Source organism: Microtus oregoni, unplaced genomic scaffold (assembly GCF_018167655.1).
Source record: "Microtus oregoni isolate MIOR12 unplaced genomic scaffold, Mior012 000006F_ref0000085, whole genome shotgun sequence".
Classification (NCBI taxonomy): Eukaryota; Metazoa; Chordata; class Mammalia; order Rodentia; family Cricetidae; genus Microtus; species Microtus oregoni.
Genome location: NW_024543065.1, coordinates 46,455,148 through 46,473,031, shown reverse-complemented (window position 1 = coordinate 46,473,031; position 17,884 = coordinate 46,455,148). Strand labels below are relative to the sequence as shown.

At 45.5% G+C, this 17,884-nt stretch overlaps 1 protein-coding gene across 7 annotated transcripts; it reads left to right on the top strand.

The window, feature by feature from the left end:
- The first annotated feature begins 192 nt into the window (after positions 1 to 192).
- On the top strand, positions 193 to 16,092 carry Zscan18 (zinc finger and SCAN domain containing 18). Of its 7 annotated transcripts, XM_041653323.1 has the most exons (10): positions 193 to 345; positions 2,062 to 2,179; positions 2,738 to 2,838; positions 3,239 to 3,468; positions 8,065 to 10,054; positions 10,608 to 10,757; positions 11,922 to 12,028; positions 12,284 to 12,362; positions 13,278 to 13,373; positions 14,438 to 16,092. In XM_041653323.1, the coding sequence occupies exons 5-10, from the start codon at positions 8,164 to 8,166 to the stop codon at positions 14,977 to 14,979; spliced, it is 2,865 nt and encodes a 954-aa protein (XP_041509257.1). In that variant the 5' UTR covers positions 193 to 345; positions 2,062 to 2,179; positions 2,738 to 2,838; positions 3,239 to 3,468; positions 8,065 to 8,163; the 3' UTR covers positions 14,980 to 16,092. The 7 variants fall into 7 exon arrangements, with proteins under 7 accessions (XP_041509257.1, XP_041509262.1, XP_041509261.1 ...); XM_041653328.1 differs by lacking the exon at positions 3,239 to 3,468 and having other exon boundaries at positions 10,629 to 10,757; XM_041653327.1 differs by lacking the exon at positions 3,239 to 3,468 and having other exon boundaries at positions 11,937 to 12,028.
- Positions 16,093 to 17,884: the final 1,792 nt, after the last annotated feature.

Sequence of the window (17,884 nt, the reverse complement as noted above, 5' to 3'; positions counted from 1 at the left end):
GTATTTTCCGGTCTTTGTCTCAGCCTCTCAGGTTCTGGTGGTCCTAGGCTCTCTCTCGCTCTCTTTTTTTGTTTTAGGTTTCGGTTTGTTTACTCCGTTGTCATGGCAATGGCATCAGAAGTGACGCAGGCGCACGTGGCAGCGAAGCTGAGCCAGCCTTCCCTCGGATTGACTGGCAAGGCTGTCAGAGCAGCTTCTCCCCGCCCAGGTCTGGCGAACGGCCCCGCAGCACGCTGGGGGTCTCGGTTTCCGGCGCTGCAGGCCGCGCACGCGTACTGCAGTGGGTCGCCATCGCCTCTCGGTGTTCGAGACTGCGGGAGCCCGCGGGGCAACGCTGCGCAGCAGGTGGGTCGGTCCGCCCGACGCTCTCCTACGCGGGGCTGTAGGCATTCAGCTGGTGTGGAGGGTCGGGCGCAGAGATGGTTCTGCCTTGCGTGGGCTGGGCCAGGAGCAGAGACCTTGTGGCCCAAAGGTGTTGTGCCCTGGAGGGGTTTGAAGCGCCAAGGCCCTTGCGTGGGGGTGTGACCTCGGGCTGTTGTGCTTGAATTTGTGGCCAGGAGGGTAGGACCGCTGGTTCGCCCGTCCGGAGCTGTGAAGGCCTTAAGGCTTTTGGGCGGGGGTGTGGCACAGGAACGCGGTAGGCGCCACAGCGCACAGCACACAGCGAGTGGGACCGGCTTCTTGTGTGGCGTAGGATGGGGCAGGATCGGGGTTGTGGTTCTGATGTGGCATTGGGAGTACCACTTGTGGGATTGTGGCTCGGAAATGCGGTATGCTTGTGGTGTGTCGGGAAGAGCTATCTGGGGGACACGTGGGATGGGCTAGGATCTTGGGGTGTGTTTTTTACGTGTGCGGCCGACAGAGGGCGCAGCGCCACTGTTCTTAGATATAGATTAGGGGACTGCAGCAGAGGAAGAGGAGGGCATTAGGAGAGAGTGGGTGGAGGTAGGTTCTGGCGGGGCTGGGAAGCCCACAAAGGGGGAAGATGAGTATGTATAAAGATCAGGGGAGGGGTTGGGAACCCCCATTTTTGTGCATCTGGCGCGAGGAGCATGGGAAAGTGGGGGAGGGTTCTGTGAGAGAGTCAATGACTTGAGGGATGACAAGGGGCTTAGAGTGCGGGCATCTTCTCTGTTATGGGGGCAGAAGACATTTTCGGGCCTCTGTCCAGGGACCCCATTCATGGCAGAGGGCTGTCTCTTAGGTGCTGTCCTGACCTGGAGGCTTTGGGAAGGAATAGAAAACATTAGTTTTCCTAGTGCTACCTAAGAAGGGGCAGGGCAAGGGTGCTTGAGGGTTGGCTCATATACAGAACAATTCCAAGGTCACAGAAGTCCTTCCTACCCTGTGTCAAGAGTTTACTTGTTCGTGTTTTGTCCCCGTTTCTTTGCCTCTTCCTTCTTACTCCACCACTGCTTCCATGCCCAGTCCTCCACCCTCAGACCTGTCTCCCTTACGTTGGTTTGTATCTCAACCAGCTTTTTGGAAGCCACAATGGATGTTACCAGATCATCCTTCCACATTCTAGTAATGTCCTGTGGAAGTTCTCTTTCTTGTTCTGGAGCCCTTGTTTCTCCTGATGTTTAGGTCTGTGAGTTTTTTTTTTTTTTTTTTTTTTTTTAAAGCAGGCTGGTTTGTTTAGGGCATTTGTTTGACTCTGTGATCTTATATGAAAATATAAATATATTTTATATTTATAATATATAAATAGAATATATTTTTGGCAGGGGCCACAGAAAGCAACTATTTTAATATGATCCTTTGTGTGTATCTTGGCATTCGTTTAAAGGTACGTTTACACCTTTTGTATTTATATTAGTATGTATATGACTACAGGGGAGACCTTGTGACTAGTTCCTGCTGTCCCCAGTAAGATTAGTGTTCATGATTATCATCAGATCCTAGTGGTTAGAAAAGATCGTATTTTGTTGACAGGGTCTGAGAAGGATTTGTTTTCAGCTAAGGCAAAAGCCTGCAATGTGAATTCTTTAGGTGTTTAAAACCAGCCTTGGGATTCCCCTAGCTCAGCCATCCACCCATTCACTAGATTTCTTTTCTCAGCTTTAACATTTCATGCCCAGAATACAACCCTTGATACCTGCTTGACCCATTCTTCTGTCTCCTGAAGCCTGTGGGCTGGACTCCAGGACCCCAAGGCAGCCAGGTCATTCTGCATCAGGTATGCCACAATCTGTCTTATTTGTACCAGGAATGTGACCTCATTCACATTTGGTCCCACTGGGTCTTCTGCCTAGTAAGTTCTTGTAGCAGTGTAACCAGGTCTAGGGTCAGGCAAGGCATGCTTAGGATTAAGTCTCTTGAGATTCCCCAAGATGGCCTCATCCTCCTGGTCCTGACTAGTAGAGCTACATTATGAAGGGGGCTGGCTGTCCATGTTAGGCTGTTGCTTCTTTTTTTAAAAATATTTATTTATTTATTATGTATACAATATTCTGTCTGTGTGTATGCCTGCAGACCAGAAGAGGGCACCAGACTCCATTACAGATGGTTGTGAGCCACCATGTGGTTGCTGGGAATCGAACTCAGGACCTCTAGGAAGAGAGACAATGCTCTTAACTCCAGCCCCAGGCTGTTGCTTCTTGTTGTCATAAGAGTCTTCTTTTCAGGCAAAGGAAATGGGGACAGATGATTCTTGCTTATTCCCAGGTAAACAAGGTCCACCACTGATTAGGCTATATAGGCTTACTGTGCTTCTACTTGTTCCTTTCTGTTGCAGGTCCCCATACCTCTTCCGTGGTCGCAGCAGGACAGGTGGAGGAGGAGACAGGTCTCACGCAGTTGACTGAGGGCTGCTGGGCCACCCTAAAAGAAGCAGAGGTAATGGTTATGTGGTGACCACAGTGGTGAAGCAGATGTGGGGAGGACCAATCAGAGGCTCCAGGCAGGGAGGACTTCATGAGGAATCTGGAACAAGAAGGATAGATCAGCTATGTTAATTTTCAGGTAGAGTCCTGAGCCCAGTTCTCACCTAGTGTGTGAACGGTTTTCTTGTCTACTGTTTGGGTTTGCTCTTTGTCTCTACCCTTAGAAGCTTAGAAGCTTCTGACAATCTGAGGATGAGTTTCCAGCAGGGCCTGGTAGGGTGAACCTTTGTGTATGCACATCTTAGTAAGTTCACAGTAACTCTGTGGACACTTTTTGTGTAGGATAAATGTTCCTGATGTGGTGTAAAGAAAGCAAATTTATATGACCACATAACTCTTCATTTGCCACATAGAGTTCTGTGTTCAGAGCCTGGTGAAACAAAATGTGGATATGTTGTCTTACTGGAGCTGACATTACACCCCATATCAAAAGATGCTCCAGGAGAATCAAAGGAGAAGATGGGTAAAGAAGAGTCTAGAGTGGAAGATGGCAGATCAACTTGGAGGCCAGCTGAAAGGAAGCTGTGTAGAAAGATGTCAGGGTGTGTGTAGGGCTCTGGCTGCCTTGCTATACAGGACAGAGGTAAGTAGTCACCATCGAGAAAACCTCAAGAGCTTAGACTGTTATCCAAGGCCTTACATTTGAGACCCTTGCTGTAAGAGAATGAGTGAGAATGTTTTTAAGTTTGAGGTAGGGAAGGAAACCCAAAGATAAGCAGGTTTTGGAAACTGGAATGTTTTTTAAGGTAGTTGAATTTGATAAGAATCATTAGACAGTAAGTGGTTAAAACACAGGTTTTAAAAAGGCAGGATGAAATGACAAGAAAATCAGATAGGGATGAATGATGGCAAGATGGAGCCAGGCAGAGCTCGTACCTGACTCCTATAAAGAAAGCAGGCAGTTTACTCACCCTCAGAGATAAAGAAGTCATAAGAAAATGCTAAGTTGTATTGGGTGGGAGTTGTGGTCTGAGTATTCTCAGTGTAGATAGATGCTGGGGCAAAAAGGAATGGGTGCTGCCATTGTAGATGGTAGGGGTGAGGACGTCCCTGTAGCTGAGGTATTCTTTTTCTCCACTTATTCTTCAAATAGGTCCCAAACTTGATCCTGGAGAGATGGGTATGATATTCCATATTGGCCATTAGGCATATATAACATGCCCTTCAACAAAGAAATTCATTTTATAAAAGGTATACTGGGCAAAAACAGAAGTCAAGATACCTTTAGAGAATATATACTGGTTTAGTTTAACAGTCTGTACAATGAAATGTCTCTTTGTACTTAGTTCATTCACAGTCAAAAAATTCAAAGAAAACACAATAGTATACATAATCCAGACTCTGTGTATTTTCCATCTTTACATGGCTTATTTTTCTTACTCTATTACTTTTCTACAAGTTTATTTTGTCTGTTTAAAGACCTTGTTTTATCTTTTTTAAAAACAATTTACTTCTTTCATTACTCTCTATTCTTTTCTTCTTTCTCCCAAGCCTATATTTATCCAATACTGTGACCCATTAGGGGTCTTTTCCATCTGGATTTGTCTTTATTGCATATCTGTAATTATTTTCTGACCAGTCACACTTTTTTTTTTGTTATTTTATTGATACTTATTGAGCTCTACATTTTTCTCTGCTCCTGTTCCTGCCTCTCCCCTTCCCCCTTCGATCCTCCCCCAAGGTCCCCAAGCTCTCAATTTACTCAGGAGATCTTGTCTTTTTCTACTTTCTATTTCCCATGTAGATTAGATCTATGTAAGTCTCTCTTAATGTCCTCATTGTTGTCTAGGTTCTCTGGGATTGTGGTTTATAGGCTGGCTTTTTTTGCTTTATGTTTAAAAGCCACCTATGAGTGAGTACATGTGATAGTTGTCTTTCTGTGTCTGGGTTACCTCACTCAAAATGATGTTTTCTAGCTCCATCCATTTTTCAAAAAATTCAAGCTGTCATTATTTTTTTCTGCTGTGTAGTATTCCACTGTGTAAATGTACCACATTTTTCTTATTCATTCTTCATTCGAGGGGCATTTAGGTTGTTTTCAGGTTCTGGCTATATGACAAACAACTTATGCTCTCCAGCATAAGTTGTCATCAGTGTTTTTGATCTTGTTCATTCTTACAAGTGTAAGATGGAATCTCAGAGTTTTGATTTGCATTTCTGTGATGACTAAGGATGTTGAACATTTCCTTAAGTGTCTTTCAGCCATTTTAGATTCCTCTGTTGAGAGTTCTCTGTTTAGGTCTGTACTCCATTTTTTTTTTTTTTAAAAAATTGCATTATGTGATCTTTTGGTGTCCAATTTCTTGAATTCTTTGAATATTTTGGAGATCAGACCTCTCTCTGATGTGGGGTTAGTGAAGATCTTTTCCCATTCTGTAGGCTGTCATTTGGTCTTGTTGACCATGTCCTTTGCTTTACAGAAGCTTTTCAGTTTCAGGAGGTCCCATTTATTAATTGTTTCTCTTAGTGTCTGTGCTGCTGGGGTTCTATTTAGAAGCGTTTCCCTGTGCCAATGCATTCAAGTGTACTTCCCATTTTCTCTTCTATAAGGTTCAGTGTGGTTGGCTTTATGTTGAGGTCTTTGATCCAAAATTTGGACTTAAGTTTTGTGCATGGTGATAGATATGGGTCTGTTTTCATTTTTCTACATGTTGATATCCAGTTATGCCAGCACCACTTGTTAAATATGCTTTCTTTTTTCCATTTGATATTTTTTGCTTCTTTATCAAAGATCAGGTGTTCGAAGATGTGTGGATTGATATCTGGGTCTTCTATTCAGTTCCATTGGTCCTCCTGTCTGTTCTTACGGCAATACCAGGCTGTTTTCAGTACTGTATCTCTATAGCAGAGTTTGAAGTCAGGGATTTTGATGCCTCCAGAAGTTCTTTTATTGTACAGGATTGTTTTGGCTATCCTGAGTTTTTTTGATTTTCCATATGAAGTTGAGTACTGTTCTTTCGAGGTCTGTGAAGAATTTTGCTGGGATTTTGATGGGGATTGCATTGAATCTGTCAGAAGCACTTCTTAAAATGCTAAGCATTCTTACTAAGACTAAGGCTGCTTTGCCTTTGGCTCCACCCAGTCCAACATGGCGGGGAGGACGTCTGTTGAGTACAAGCCATGCTCATAGCCCCAGATTTTAGGCACACAGCTGGTCTGTGCTGCCATTAAGCAGTTTGTAACATGCTGTTCAGAAACCCCAATTAAATGCTTGGCCTCCTGAAAGAGCTAGAGTTCACTCTGGCAGCACGGCCCAGGAAGCTGCCTTCTCGAAACCGGGTAGGCTGCTGCTGAATCATAAAGACCTCTCTTAAAGGAATCATGTCTCTGCTTGCTTCTAGCAAGCAGAGCCCACCCAAGAAAATGCTGTTTTAGCCATGTTTAACTTTTGTGTTTAGGATTACTTCCCCAAGCTCTCTCAGGTTTTATGTGGATGCAGTTGTCCATGTTGGCACCATTTTGTTGACAGGTTTCTGTCACGCCTGGCCCACAGCTATTCTGTCCCAACAAAACACTCAGAGGTCTACATTAATCATAAACTGGTTGGCCATTTGCTCAGGCTTCTTATTAACTCTCAAAACTCATATTAGCCAATTATTCTTGTCTGTGTTAGCCATGTGGCTTGCTACCTTTTGTCAGCGAGGCATTCTCATCTTGCTTCCTCCGTGTCTGGATGACAAATGCAATCTGACTCTTTCCTCTTCCCAGAATTCTCCTGTTTTCATCACCCCTCCTATACTTTCTGCCTGACTACTGGCCAATCATTATTTTATTAAAAATCATACAAGTGACAGGGTACAAGACCATTGTCCCACAGCACATATTGGCCATTAGGCATATATAACATGCCCTTCAACAAAGAAATGTATTTTATAAAAAGTGTAGTGAGCAAAAACAGAAGCCAAAACTGCTGGGCCCATAGTAACCTGCCTATAAAGAACCCTATTCTCCTAGGGCTCAGATTTTAATGTGGGAAACAAGTAGTATGCAGATATAAAGCAGTAGGAAATAGTATGCTCAAGATGTGTATGAGAGGACATGCAGGGAGTTTGGACCTTGAGGAACCACTTCAGAGTTCAGTCCTGTAAGAAGTGAAAATGGTACTTCTACGGTAAACTGGATTAGGTAGGGAGATAGTGGTCATGTTGTTGATGGTGTTAGCTAGGGTCATGAACAGATTTTATTTTGAATTCCTCAAAATTGCTTTTAGAAGAGAAAATGCTTTCATTGTGTGGTTTTGCCAAGGATATTGCTAGTACTGGGTTTGGGTTTTACTCTTTTTTTTAGGTTTATGAATGGCAATGTTTTGCCTTCTTGTATGTGGCACATGCATGCCTGGTGCCCTCAGAGGTCATAAGAAGGCATCAGATGCCCTGGACCTATGATTACAGATGGTTGTGATCTACCATGTAGGTGCTGAGAATCCAGTCCGGGTACTCTGTGAGAGCACAAATGCTCTTAACTACTGAGCCATCTCCCCAGCCCTGAGTTTTGGTTGTTTCAGTGGGAACAACATGCACCTAGATCCTTCTTGTTTTGGAGATCTAAAGTCTCAATAATACATACTTAGATGTTAAACTGACATAGTATTTTGGGATAAATCCGGTCTGTTGTGATGTGGCCTACATATACACAGTATACATAGTAAGAATAAATTTACTGATATTGTATGGCATATTCATCTAGGTTTATAAATGAAATTTTCCTGAAAAATTTCATATTCATCTTATTTAAGATTTTTTAAAAAAAATCCTTGGGCTGGAGAGATGGCTTAGGGGTTAAGAGCACTTCCAGAGGTCCTGAGTTCAATTCCCAGCAACCACATGGTGGCTCACAACCATCTGTAATGAGATCTGGTGCCCTCTTCTGGCCTGCAGGCATACATGCAGATAGAATACTGTATACATAATAAATAAATAAATCTTAAAAAAATCCTGTTATTACCATCTTATACAAAGTTGGTCTTCCTGATTCTTTATTTTTATCTATATAAGTAAAAAGCTGGAATTCTACTTACAGTAGTGAGCAGACTGCTTAGAATAACTGCATGAGACTTAGGTATTGTGGGTACATGGTTGTACTCAGACACCATCCCTCATTCTTCTTTGCCTGAGTGTGTCATGGCTGAGGTCTCACTATGTGGACATCTGTTTTGTTGATGTCCTCTGCTTTTCCTCAGGTCCTGGTATTGCTGACCTTTCTTGGGTCCTTGTTATCCTAACCGTCTCTGCTGAGTTCTTGGCTAGACACAGTTGCATTTTTGTGGAGGCCTGGGAAGATGTTGCCTTTGGAGAGGGCACTGGCCTCCCCAAGAAGCTCCCCACCTCACCCAGAACCACCTACTGTGCGGCCAGAAGTTAGATCCCAACAGGAAGTGCCCAGTCAGCAGGAGGAACCCAACCAGGGGGAAGTAGTCATTAAGCAACAAGAACCTAGCCAGCAGGAGGGACCCAGGAGGCAGGATGAACCCATCCAGGAAGAAGAACCCATCCAGGTGCTGGAATCTAGTCAGAGAGATGAGCCCAACCAGGGAGAAGAATCCAGTCAGCAGGATAATCCTCTCAATCAGAGGGAAGAACTCAGTGAACAACAAGAACCCAGCCAGCGGGATGATCCTAGTCAGGAGGAAGAACCTAGCCAGTGGGAAGAACCTGGCCAGAAGGATGTACCTATGCAACAAGAAGAACCTATGCAGCAGGATGAGCCTCACCAGTGGGAAGAACCCATGCAGCAGGAGGAGCCCATGCAGGAGGAGGAGCTCATGCAGCAGGAGGAGCCCATGCAGCAGGACAAAACCATCCAACAAGAGCCAGTTCAGCAGGATAAGTCCACCACACAGGAAGAACTCATCCAGCAGGAGGAACTCATCCAGCAGGAGGAATTTATTCAGCAGGAGGAACCTATCCAACAGGAAGCCTTCATTCAGTACGAAGAACCCATTCAAGATGCTTCCATCCAACAGGAACTCATCCACCAGGAGGAGTCCACTCAGCAGGATAAGTCCATCCAAAAGGAAGAATTTATTCAGCTAGAGAAGCCCATCCAGCAGGTAGGGTTCAGCAAACAGGAGGAACCCAGCCAACAGAAAGAGCCTAGCCAGAAGGATCAACCCAACCAACAGGGAGAACCCAGCCAGCAGGAAGAACCCAGCCAGCAGGAAGAACCCAGCCAAGAGGAAGAACCCAGCCAACAGGAAGAACCCAGCCAAAAGGAAGAGTCCAGCCAAGAGGAAGAACCCAGCCAACAGGAAGAACCCAGCCAGCAGGAAGAACCCAGCCAGCAGGAAGAACCCAGCCAGCAGGAAGAACCCAGCCAGCAGGAAGAACCCAGCCAACAGGAAGAACCTAACCAGCCGGAAGAACCCAGCCAACAGGAAGAACCCAGCCAACAAGAAGAACCCAGCCAACAGGAAGAACCCAGCCAACAGAAAGAACTCAGCCAACAGGAAGAACTTAACCAGCCGGAAGAACCCAGCCAACAGGAAGAAACTAACCAGCTGGAAGAACCCAGGCAACAGAAAGAACCTAACCAGCTGGAAGAACCCAGGCAACAGAAAGAACCTAACCAGCTGGAAGAACCCAGGCAACAGAAAGAACCTAACCAGCCAGAAGAATCCAGGCAACAGGAAGAACCTAACCAGCTGGAAGAACCCAGGCAACAGAAAGAACCTAACCAGCCGGAAGAATCCAGGCAACAGGAAGAACCTAACCAGCTGGAAGAACCCAGGCAACAGGAAGAACTCAGCCAACAGGAAGAACCTAACCAGCCGGAAGAACCCAGGCAACAGGAAGAGCCTAGTCAAAAGGATCAACCTAACCAACAGGAGGAATCCAGCCAACAGGAAAAGCCTACCCAGCAGAAGGAAACAGAAACCAGCACTGAAAGATCTGCTGCTGACCTGGAGTTTTCCCGCCTACGCTTTCGGGAGTTTGTCTACCAGGAGGCAGCTGGACCTCACCAGACTCTGGCCCAGCTTCATGAGCTATGCCGCCAGTGGCTGCGGCCCGAGGCCTGCTCCAAAGAGCAGATCGTGGAGCTGCTGGTTCTGGAGCAGTTTCTGGGCATCTTGCCAGACAGGGTTCGTCCCTGGGTGGTAGCCCAGTATCCTGAGAACTGCGAGAAGGCTGCCTCCCTGGTGGAGGGTCTCTCTGACATCCTGGAGGAGCCAGGTGAGGCTGCCACCCCAGAAGAAAGCATGCCTTAGAGGAGACGGGCAGGAGGTCCTGGAAGGACTGGAATCTGCAACATAGAGTTCAGACCCCAGCCGTGGCATTCCTGAGAGTGTAGTCACCCCATGTGTTAAGGGGCACAGAAACAACCATCCCTGAGCTGGTAAGGGAGCTCCTCAGTCTCCAGGGATCCAAGCCCCCACATCTCTGCCCAGTGGCATCTCCATCAGGCTTACCTCATGGACTAGGACAGCTGCCTTGGGTTTCTGCCCTCACATTTGCTTTCCAGATGTTAGGAAGGAGGCGGAATGGAGGGCAATCAAAGGCAGGTACCAGGCTCTTAAAAACTAGGTAAATATTCTGGGTGCATTGCTAGCTGGGGGTTTCCTCCATGTCTAAGGGTGGGGCCTGAGAGATGGGTGGTGATGGTGTCTGGGAGCCTAGGGGCTTGGGTCATACCTTGGGTCCATACCTGGCCCATTGAGGATTTGCTGTGTGGTTGTTAGCATGTGTCTCAACCTATTGGAGTCACTATTGCCTTGATTGTACACAGGAATGATGTTGTGTTCCCCAGGTGGGCCATCATCTTCATTCAGCGAGGGAGACTATAAGAGGTGTCCTGAGTCCCTGCTGCTACCACGTGGGTTGTTGGGTCCCAGCAGAGACCTAAGACCTAGGGACATCCTTGTACGCCGTGATACGTGTAAGTAGCAGCATTTCTCTAGCCTCACCTGGCTTTCATTAAGGAGATAGATGGAGGTCTGTGGTTGGGAAAGGGAGGATGTGGTGAGGCGCCATGAAAACCAGGGAGAGGTCAGGTAGCAAGGCATGGATGTGTACTGTAGTTGGGACTTGTTTCTGTAGGTCATTGTGTATGTTAGATGTGTTATTTTTTATTTTTTGCTCAACTTGTCATGCAAATTTTGTCAGCCTTACATGGTTATTAACCAAGAAATAATTTCATTGTAGTTATATTTCAATGCCCATTAGCAGCATAAGGTTCTGGGTTAAAACCTCAGTACTGCCAAAAAAGTTTTCTTTGTCCTTACCCCATCCTGGAGGATGTCCTTTCATGTCTTTCTCCATATACACATGTATACCGAAGGTCTATAGGACCATGGTGTACTTGCGCCCTCACATTTTTGTTTTTATTGAGCTATATATTTTTCTCCACTTCTCTCTCTTCCTGCCCCCTCTACTTCTACCCTCTCCCATGATCCCTGCGCTCCCAGTTTACTCAGGAGATCTTGTCTTTTTCTACTTCCTATATTGATTAGTTGTGCCCTCATATTTGTTACTCAAATAGGGCAGCTGTGGTCAAAGTTTTGGCTCCTCACCTCTCGGCATTCCACATACTCAGCCTCTCCATTTTGCTTTTCAGAAATGGGCTGCAACATCATGCCTTACTGTAGGCACTCTAGTGTGCGTGGTATGGTTTTCTAACAACCTCTGGATGGAGGGCATATACACTTTAACCATGCAGTTATCCATAACCTTTGTGATACATTTAAAGCCAGCATAGTTGCCCTGGGTGTCTAACATTTTCTACCAATCTAGTTGGAACAAAAAGGTTCTTCCTTCATGAACTGAATTGCTTCAGTGGTGGCCTCAAACTTAGAGATCTTCCTGCCTCTGCCTCCCGAGTACTAGAATTAAAGGCATGCACCGCCATCTGACTGTCTTCATGTTTCTTTATTTTTGTGTCCATGTTGCTCTGTCAGTCGCAGACAAATGTAGTGTTCACTGAGCTTTGGGACCTGTGATATGTACAGGAGGAAGCCTTTCTACATTTGTCCCAGGGCCTGTGTGGGAGGCAGTGGGATATGTTTATTTTGGAGACACAGCCACTGAGAACTTGTCTCCTTAGCTCCTCTTCTTCCAGCCTGGCCTACTCTGGAATCTGTACATCTGGATGAAAAACATTTAGAGGGAGAAAAGAATGAAGAGGCCAACTCTGTCACAGCTGAGCCAAAGGTGAGGAAAGGAGCCACTGCTGCCCTGGGAGGCTGACCTTGTCCAGCCACACACATTGACTGACTGTTGACTGACTTCTCTCAATATTAATGCTCTGTCATAGCAAAGGATTATGGACCCAAACATCTATAATGCTACTGCTAAGAAAGCTGTCCTTGTGGAAACTCAAGGATAGAACCTAAGGAAGGGCATTGCTTCAGTATAACGTGGGGTGGGTCAGAGCTGCTGTTTTAGAAAATGTTACCATTTCCACAGGAGTCTCTACAGTCAGAATGGGACAACCTGGACCCCACAGAAGATAACCTGACCAGTTACAGCAAGCTGCTCCTGTTGGGTGAGACCTGCCTCCCACTGGCTCACGTTCTGTCCTGCATCCTCTTCTAGAAGTGTTGGCATGGAAGATTCTGACCGTCCCAGGAACTGTAGTTGAATCACCAAGGGTGATTTAAATGTTTGGAGCTGAACATGTTTTAAGTGTCTTTGAACTAGGATCTGTTTGCCAAGTTCTCCACTTGTCCTTGTCTACACTTTTAAGTTCTCTCTGGGCTCTAGGGCTTTGTTTGCAGCCTTGGCCTGTGAGAACTCGGAAAGGCCTCCTGACTCCAATCCTCTAAGCACTCCCACTTTGTTGATGCAGAGCAGGGCCTGGGAATGATCTTTCACTGAAGCTCTTTGCAGGGAAGCTCGTATCTAGACTCCGGAGGTCTTTATTATAGTTCTAATTCTGTATTTTTTTTTTTTTTTTTTTGGTTTTTCGAGACAGGGTTTCTCTGTGGCTTTGGAGCCTATCCTGGAACTAGCTCTGTAGACCAGGCTGGTCTCGAACTCACAGAGATCCGCCTGCCTCTGCCTCCCGAGTGCTGGGATTAAAGGCGTGCGCCACCATCGCCCGGCCTGTATTTTAGTTTTTTTGTACTGGGGATTGACCCAAGATCTCACAAATGGCATGTACTCTGCTCCCAAGTCCATTTTATGCTATGTCTTCAGCTGTGCTCCATTTCCTACCTGCTCACAGGCAGCCTCCAGCCTCCTCTAAGATCCTCCTCTTTGCCTCTGCTGCCTTTGTTAGAAACCTCTGACTAGAGGGCAGCTTTGATGGTGGTGGAGGGGGACAGGACGGGACAGGGGAATGGACAGGAATTGTCCTAATGCAGAGAAAAAGGTAGTTGCAGTCTGGGTCCCAGAGACCCAATAGGACATGAAGCCTCTTAGCTTTCTCATGATTCCTTTACTTCTCTCTAAACCTCAGGGTGTCAGTTTTTCCAGGCTGGTCCATCCTCCACGCTGGAGACAGAACCAGAGGAATGTTGTGTGGCAGAAGAACTACCAGGAGGCAGCCTCCCAGGTGAGGTTGAGTTAGGTGGTGATAGATGTGAGCCTGGTGGGGGTATAGAGGGTACAAGTCTCTTTTACAGCTGATGGGGCTCCTCACATTTCCATTAGCCTCAGCAGATACACTAGCTTTGACTGTCTTCATTTTCCTGTCCATTGTGTGGGGACAGAATGCCATTGCATTATTTCTTGCTGCATAGTGAGCTCCTCTAAAACATGTTACCCAAAAGACTACAGATTTGTGATCTGTCAGCTGGCTGAGCTTAACTTTGTGGCCCCTCTACATTTTTTTGGTGGTTCTGAAGGCACACATAAAGCCACCATCATTTAGAGGCTCGAATCTAGGAATGGTTTCCCATACACTGCCTGGATGACAAAGGCTCTCAGTGGAGCTGAGTTGACACTGTGGACCTGTTCCCCCGCCCATTACCTCTCCAAAGGCCTGGCTTTGGTTTTCTCATAGATACTGCTGGGTTTCATTGGGAGAATCCCAGAGGGTAAGCACGTATCACACCTCTGCATGTTTCGTGTGCATACTACTGTTCCATTGGCCACGGATGACTTCAGGGCCAAGCCAGAGACTTTGGTTCATTGAAGGCCATGGATATAACTGGATGGCTTACCAAGACTCCTTTGGTCCTTACTAGTGACAGACATGTCCCCTGGACTCTCTCATAGTTCTTTGTACCTTCCATTGCCAAGTCACTTCAGCCAGAAAGGCTGCTTCAGATCTGAATCCACCACAGCAGGAAGCAGGCTCCTCCTCACCTTTCAAACTTCTGACCAGAATAGACTAGAGTTACATGACCACCTTAACCTCCAAACACACTGGGTGTGATGGTCAGCAGTGAGCTCTGCAGACATTCAAACTGTTAAAGAAGGGCATGCAGACTGGGAGGGGTCCTGTGAGGCCTGCGATACTGCACTCAGCTGTTGTAAAGGGGTTAGGCTGTGCCTGCTATTGTTCTTATCTGATGCCCTTTGGGCATCACACTTTGTTTTCTTGATTTCTGCTCAAGTTAGTTTCTATCTCAGAGCCTGGGAAGTAGGACTGCTCACATTTTGACTTTATTTCAGACAGTACGGGGCAGCAGGAAAGCAAAGGAAATATGTGTGAGGAAGTCTCCATGGGGGAGACACTGATGGAGAGGCTTTCAGGGGATGTTCCTGTTAGTCCTTCGATAGACACTGCCCAGGAGGAACAGCAACCTCAGAAGGCTCTGGATGCTGAGGATGAGGATTCAAGTCCTGCCAGTCCCCAGAGGCAATCAGTCATCCAGCAGTCAGCCCAGGACAAGGCTACACCACATAAAGGCACTGGGACAAAGAGGCCTCATCCAGATGACGAGGACGAAGAGGACCCTGAGTGTCCGTCCAGCACCAGCAGCTACAAGCTGCCATTTGATGCAGGGAAGGGGCTCCATGTGGGTGGCCGTGATTCTGGGCAGGACCCAGGAACTTCTGCTGTGCGATGCCCTGCAGTTGATGAGTTTCATGCATCCCAAGGGAACCCCTATACATGTAGTGAATGTGGCAAGGCCTTTGCATGGATCTCGAACCTTATAGAGCATCATAAGAGCCACAGCACTGAGACATGCTATGCAAGCCAGGACTGCTAGGACCCCTTCCAGTTCAGCATGGCTGTGGTCAAGCACCAGAAGAGTCACATACAAAAAAAGAAAAGCCACGCTCAGTGCCCATCTCTGCCACAAGCAAAGCCACTGGTGAGAGGATTGACAGCTCCTAGTGTGTGGGTAGTTTTCCCTGTACAACCTGAGGTGTCAGATGAGGAACTCTGCTATGAGTATCCCATGACATGACAGTTGTATGTAGCATGAGTGTTCTTAAGGCGCATGTGTGGTGGTGGCTTCCTGTGGTATCTATGGGCACATCTGTGTTACTTTCTGGATGCTCATGTACTGAAAGCAACTGGAAATGGGTATGGCCCACAGGAAGCCCTCATCTTAGAAACATACTTTGGGCTAATGTCCTATCCTGTAAGCCATCAGATATGAGGGAAAACTCCATTTCTGCAGTGTTTTAATACCACACATACTCTGGTCATTTGACATTGTACAACGTGTTACGTTGCCTTAAAGTATGTGGTGTTTTCTTGAGCATTCCTTGCCTCAGTTGCTTCTCCTTGAGCTCCCTGTCTGTTCACACATCTATTTGGCCTTTTTGTAAATATGTAATGTCAGGTTTACTTCTGAATCCTCAAGAGTAAAAATTGTTCCTGAGTTCAAGTTACATGTATTTTAATATATGGAGTTGCTTGCAAAGATCACAAAAACTTTTTGGATTGTGTGTTTCAGCCCATTAGTGAAATTGTGAAATCCAGTTGGTGGATGGCCACTGGCATTACAATGAAGTAGAATAAAGTAGGTCAGAATGCATCATGCAGCAAAGGCAAGTATTGTTTTGTGAAACTTCTCAGCTGTGTATCTAATATGAGAGCTGGCTACCATGTTAAATGTATTTATTAGGGGTATGATCAAAAGAGGTTTAAAAATACTACAAAGGCTGAAGAAATGATCTGTATCTGAACTAAGAACCAAATGTGGCCTACATAGGTGATCTTGAGGTTTTGCTTTAACTTCAGTTTACAGCATTGTTTCTGTTGCCTTACCATAAATTTAATTGCCATGTAGATACAGAAAGGTGTCTCTGTCAGTGTTTGAGGAGGCAATTTGTGTAACCCCCAAACCAGAGGCTTACCATAATAAAGTATTTATTTCTTCATTCATATTATTGTTCCTTGGTTTTTATTGGGCAGCTGCTTCCTTGGTCCAGACACCTTCCCTGCTGTAGCTTTCTTTCTATTGGGACTTTAGGAACATACGGAAAAGTCTGTGCTCTTTACCTGGGAGAAGACTCAAATCACTTTCACTCACAAATCTTAGAGCAGTGGTTCTCAATCTACGAGTTATGCTCCTTTAGGGGGTCATGTATCAGATATCCTACATATCATATATTTACATTATGATTCATAACAGTAGCAAAATTATAAAGTAGCAACAAAATAATTTTATGGTTGGGATCACCACAACATGAACTGTATTAAAGGGCTGCAGTGTTAGGAGGGTTGAGAATCGCTGCCTTAGAGAAAACTGATCAGATGGCCTCATCACCCATAAGGATCCTGGCACTGCCTATTTAGGTGGTTCCCTCTGCTAAGCTGAGCTAAATTTTCTTCTGGTAAAAAAGTCTCAATGTGTTTTCCTAATTCCATTCTAAGTACATACCAGTCAGCCTGCTTTCTCCTACTGTCACTGAGAGATTTCCCTGGGCTACATTCTAGTACTCCATCTCCAGTTTCTTTTGTGTAAGCAAACCAGTGGGAGGTCTGTGTCTTTCTATTCTAAAGTTGAACTTCCAGGAAAGGCACAAAAGTAAGAGTATAAAAGGATCTCCGTGCACTCCTTACCCAGACCTGCTGTGACTACTACTCTACCCAATGCACCCATGCTTTGCAAGTGAACATACTTCCTCCGTCTTGAGGATGTGCTATGCCCATGTGCGCCTGTTGTGATACCTGATTTGCTCACCTGTTTGGAGTGTTTAAGCAATATGTGAGGAGATACTCTGCGATAAGGTAAGTATTCTACTCTTAATCAAAATTCTAGCCCTGTATTTATCATTGGCAATTGCCTAAATCAAGTCCTTACCATGAAATCTACAAAGTGATTCTCCATGTTTATCAGTTGTTCTCAGCATTCTACAAGCTCTCTCTCTCTCTCTCTCTCTCTCTCTCTCTCTCTTTTAACTTTCTTTGTTACTGGAATGGACCATGGATTTCTGGAGCAGTATATATTTTTAAGCTAGATTTAGGTCCAAGAGCCTATTAAGCCACTTAAACTGATCTTTCCTATGTGTTCTATCTGTAGTCACCCAAAGAAGAAGCAGAGAAAGGATGAGTCATGTAACAAAGGAGATCAGAAGAGCTGAAGAAAGGACAGCTATTGAATTGCTGTGTCTGGTAAGGTGGGTACCCATGTCCAGTTAGCACCTAAATGTAGTCCAATGAACTGACTGCTGGAAGTGATTAGCACATTAGATTCAAAGAGAGTCTATACCTAAGTTTTGTATGTCAGAATGGTAACATGGCGCATAGTGGTAAATATTAACTGCACCTGCTTTTTGTAGTTATGTAGGTTTGGATTTTTTGCTTTTTTTGTGTGTGGTGTTTTTTTTGAGATGGGGTCTCACAGCTCAGACTTTGCAAAGTAATTAGAATGACCTTGAATTTCTGATCCTCCTGTCTTGATCTCCCAAGTACTGGGATTATAGATCACCAACTAGGTTAGTTTTGAAAATTAAATTAAATTTTATATTTTTGGGGCAGTGTCTCTTGCTATAGCCCATGCTGGCCCCGAGTCTGTGATTCTATCTCTGCTTTCACAGTGCTGGGATTATAGATTATCAAATGCCAGCCCTTGAGACAATGTGTGTGTGTGTATGGTAGTTGCATTAGAGCAACTTTTAGGTTAGCATACAGAATAAAGGGCGTTATCACAACATTTT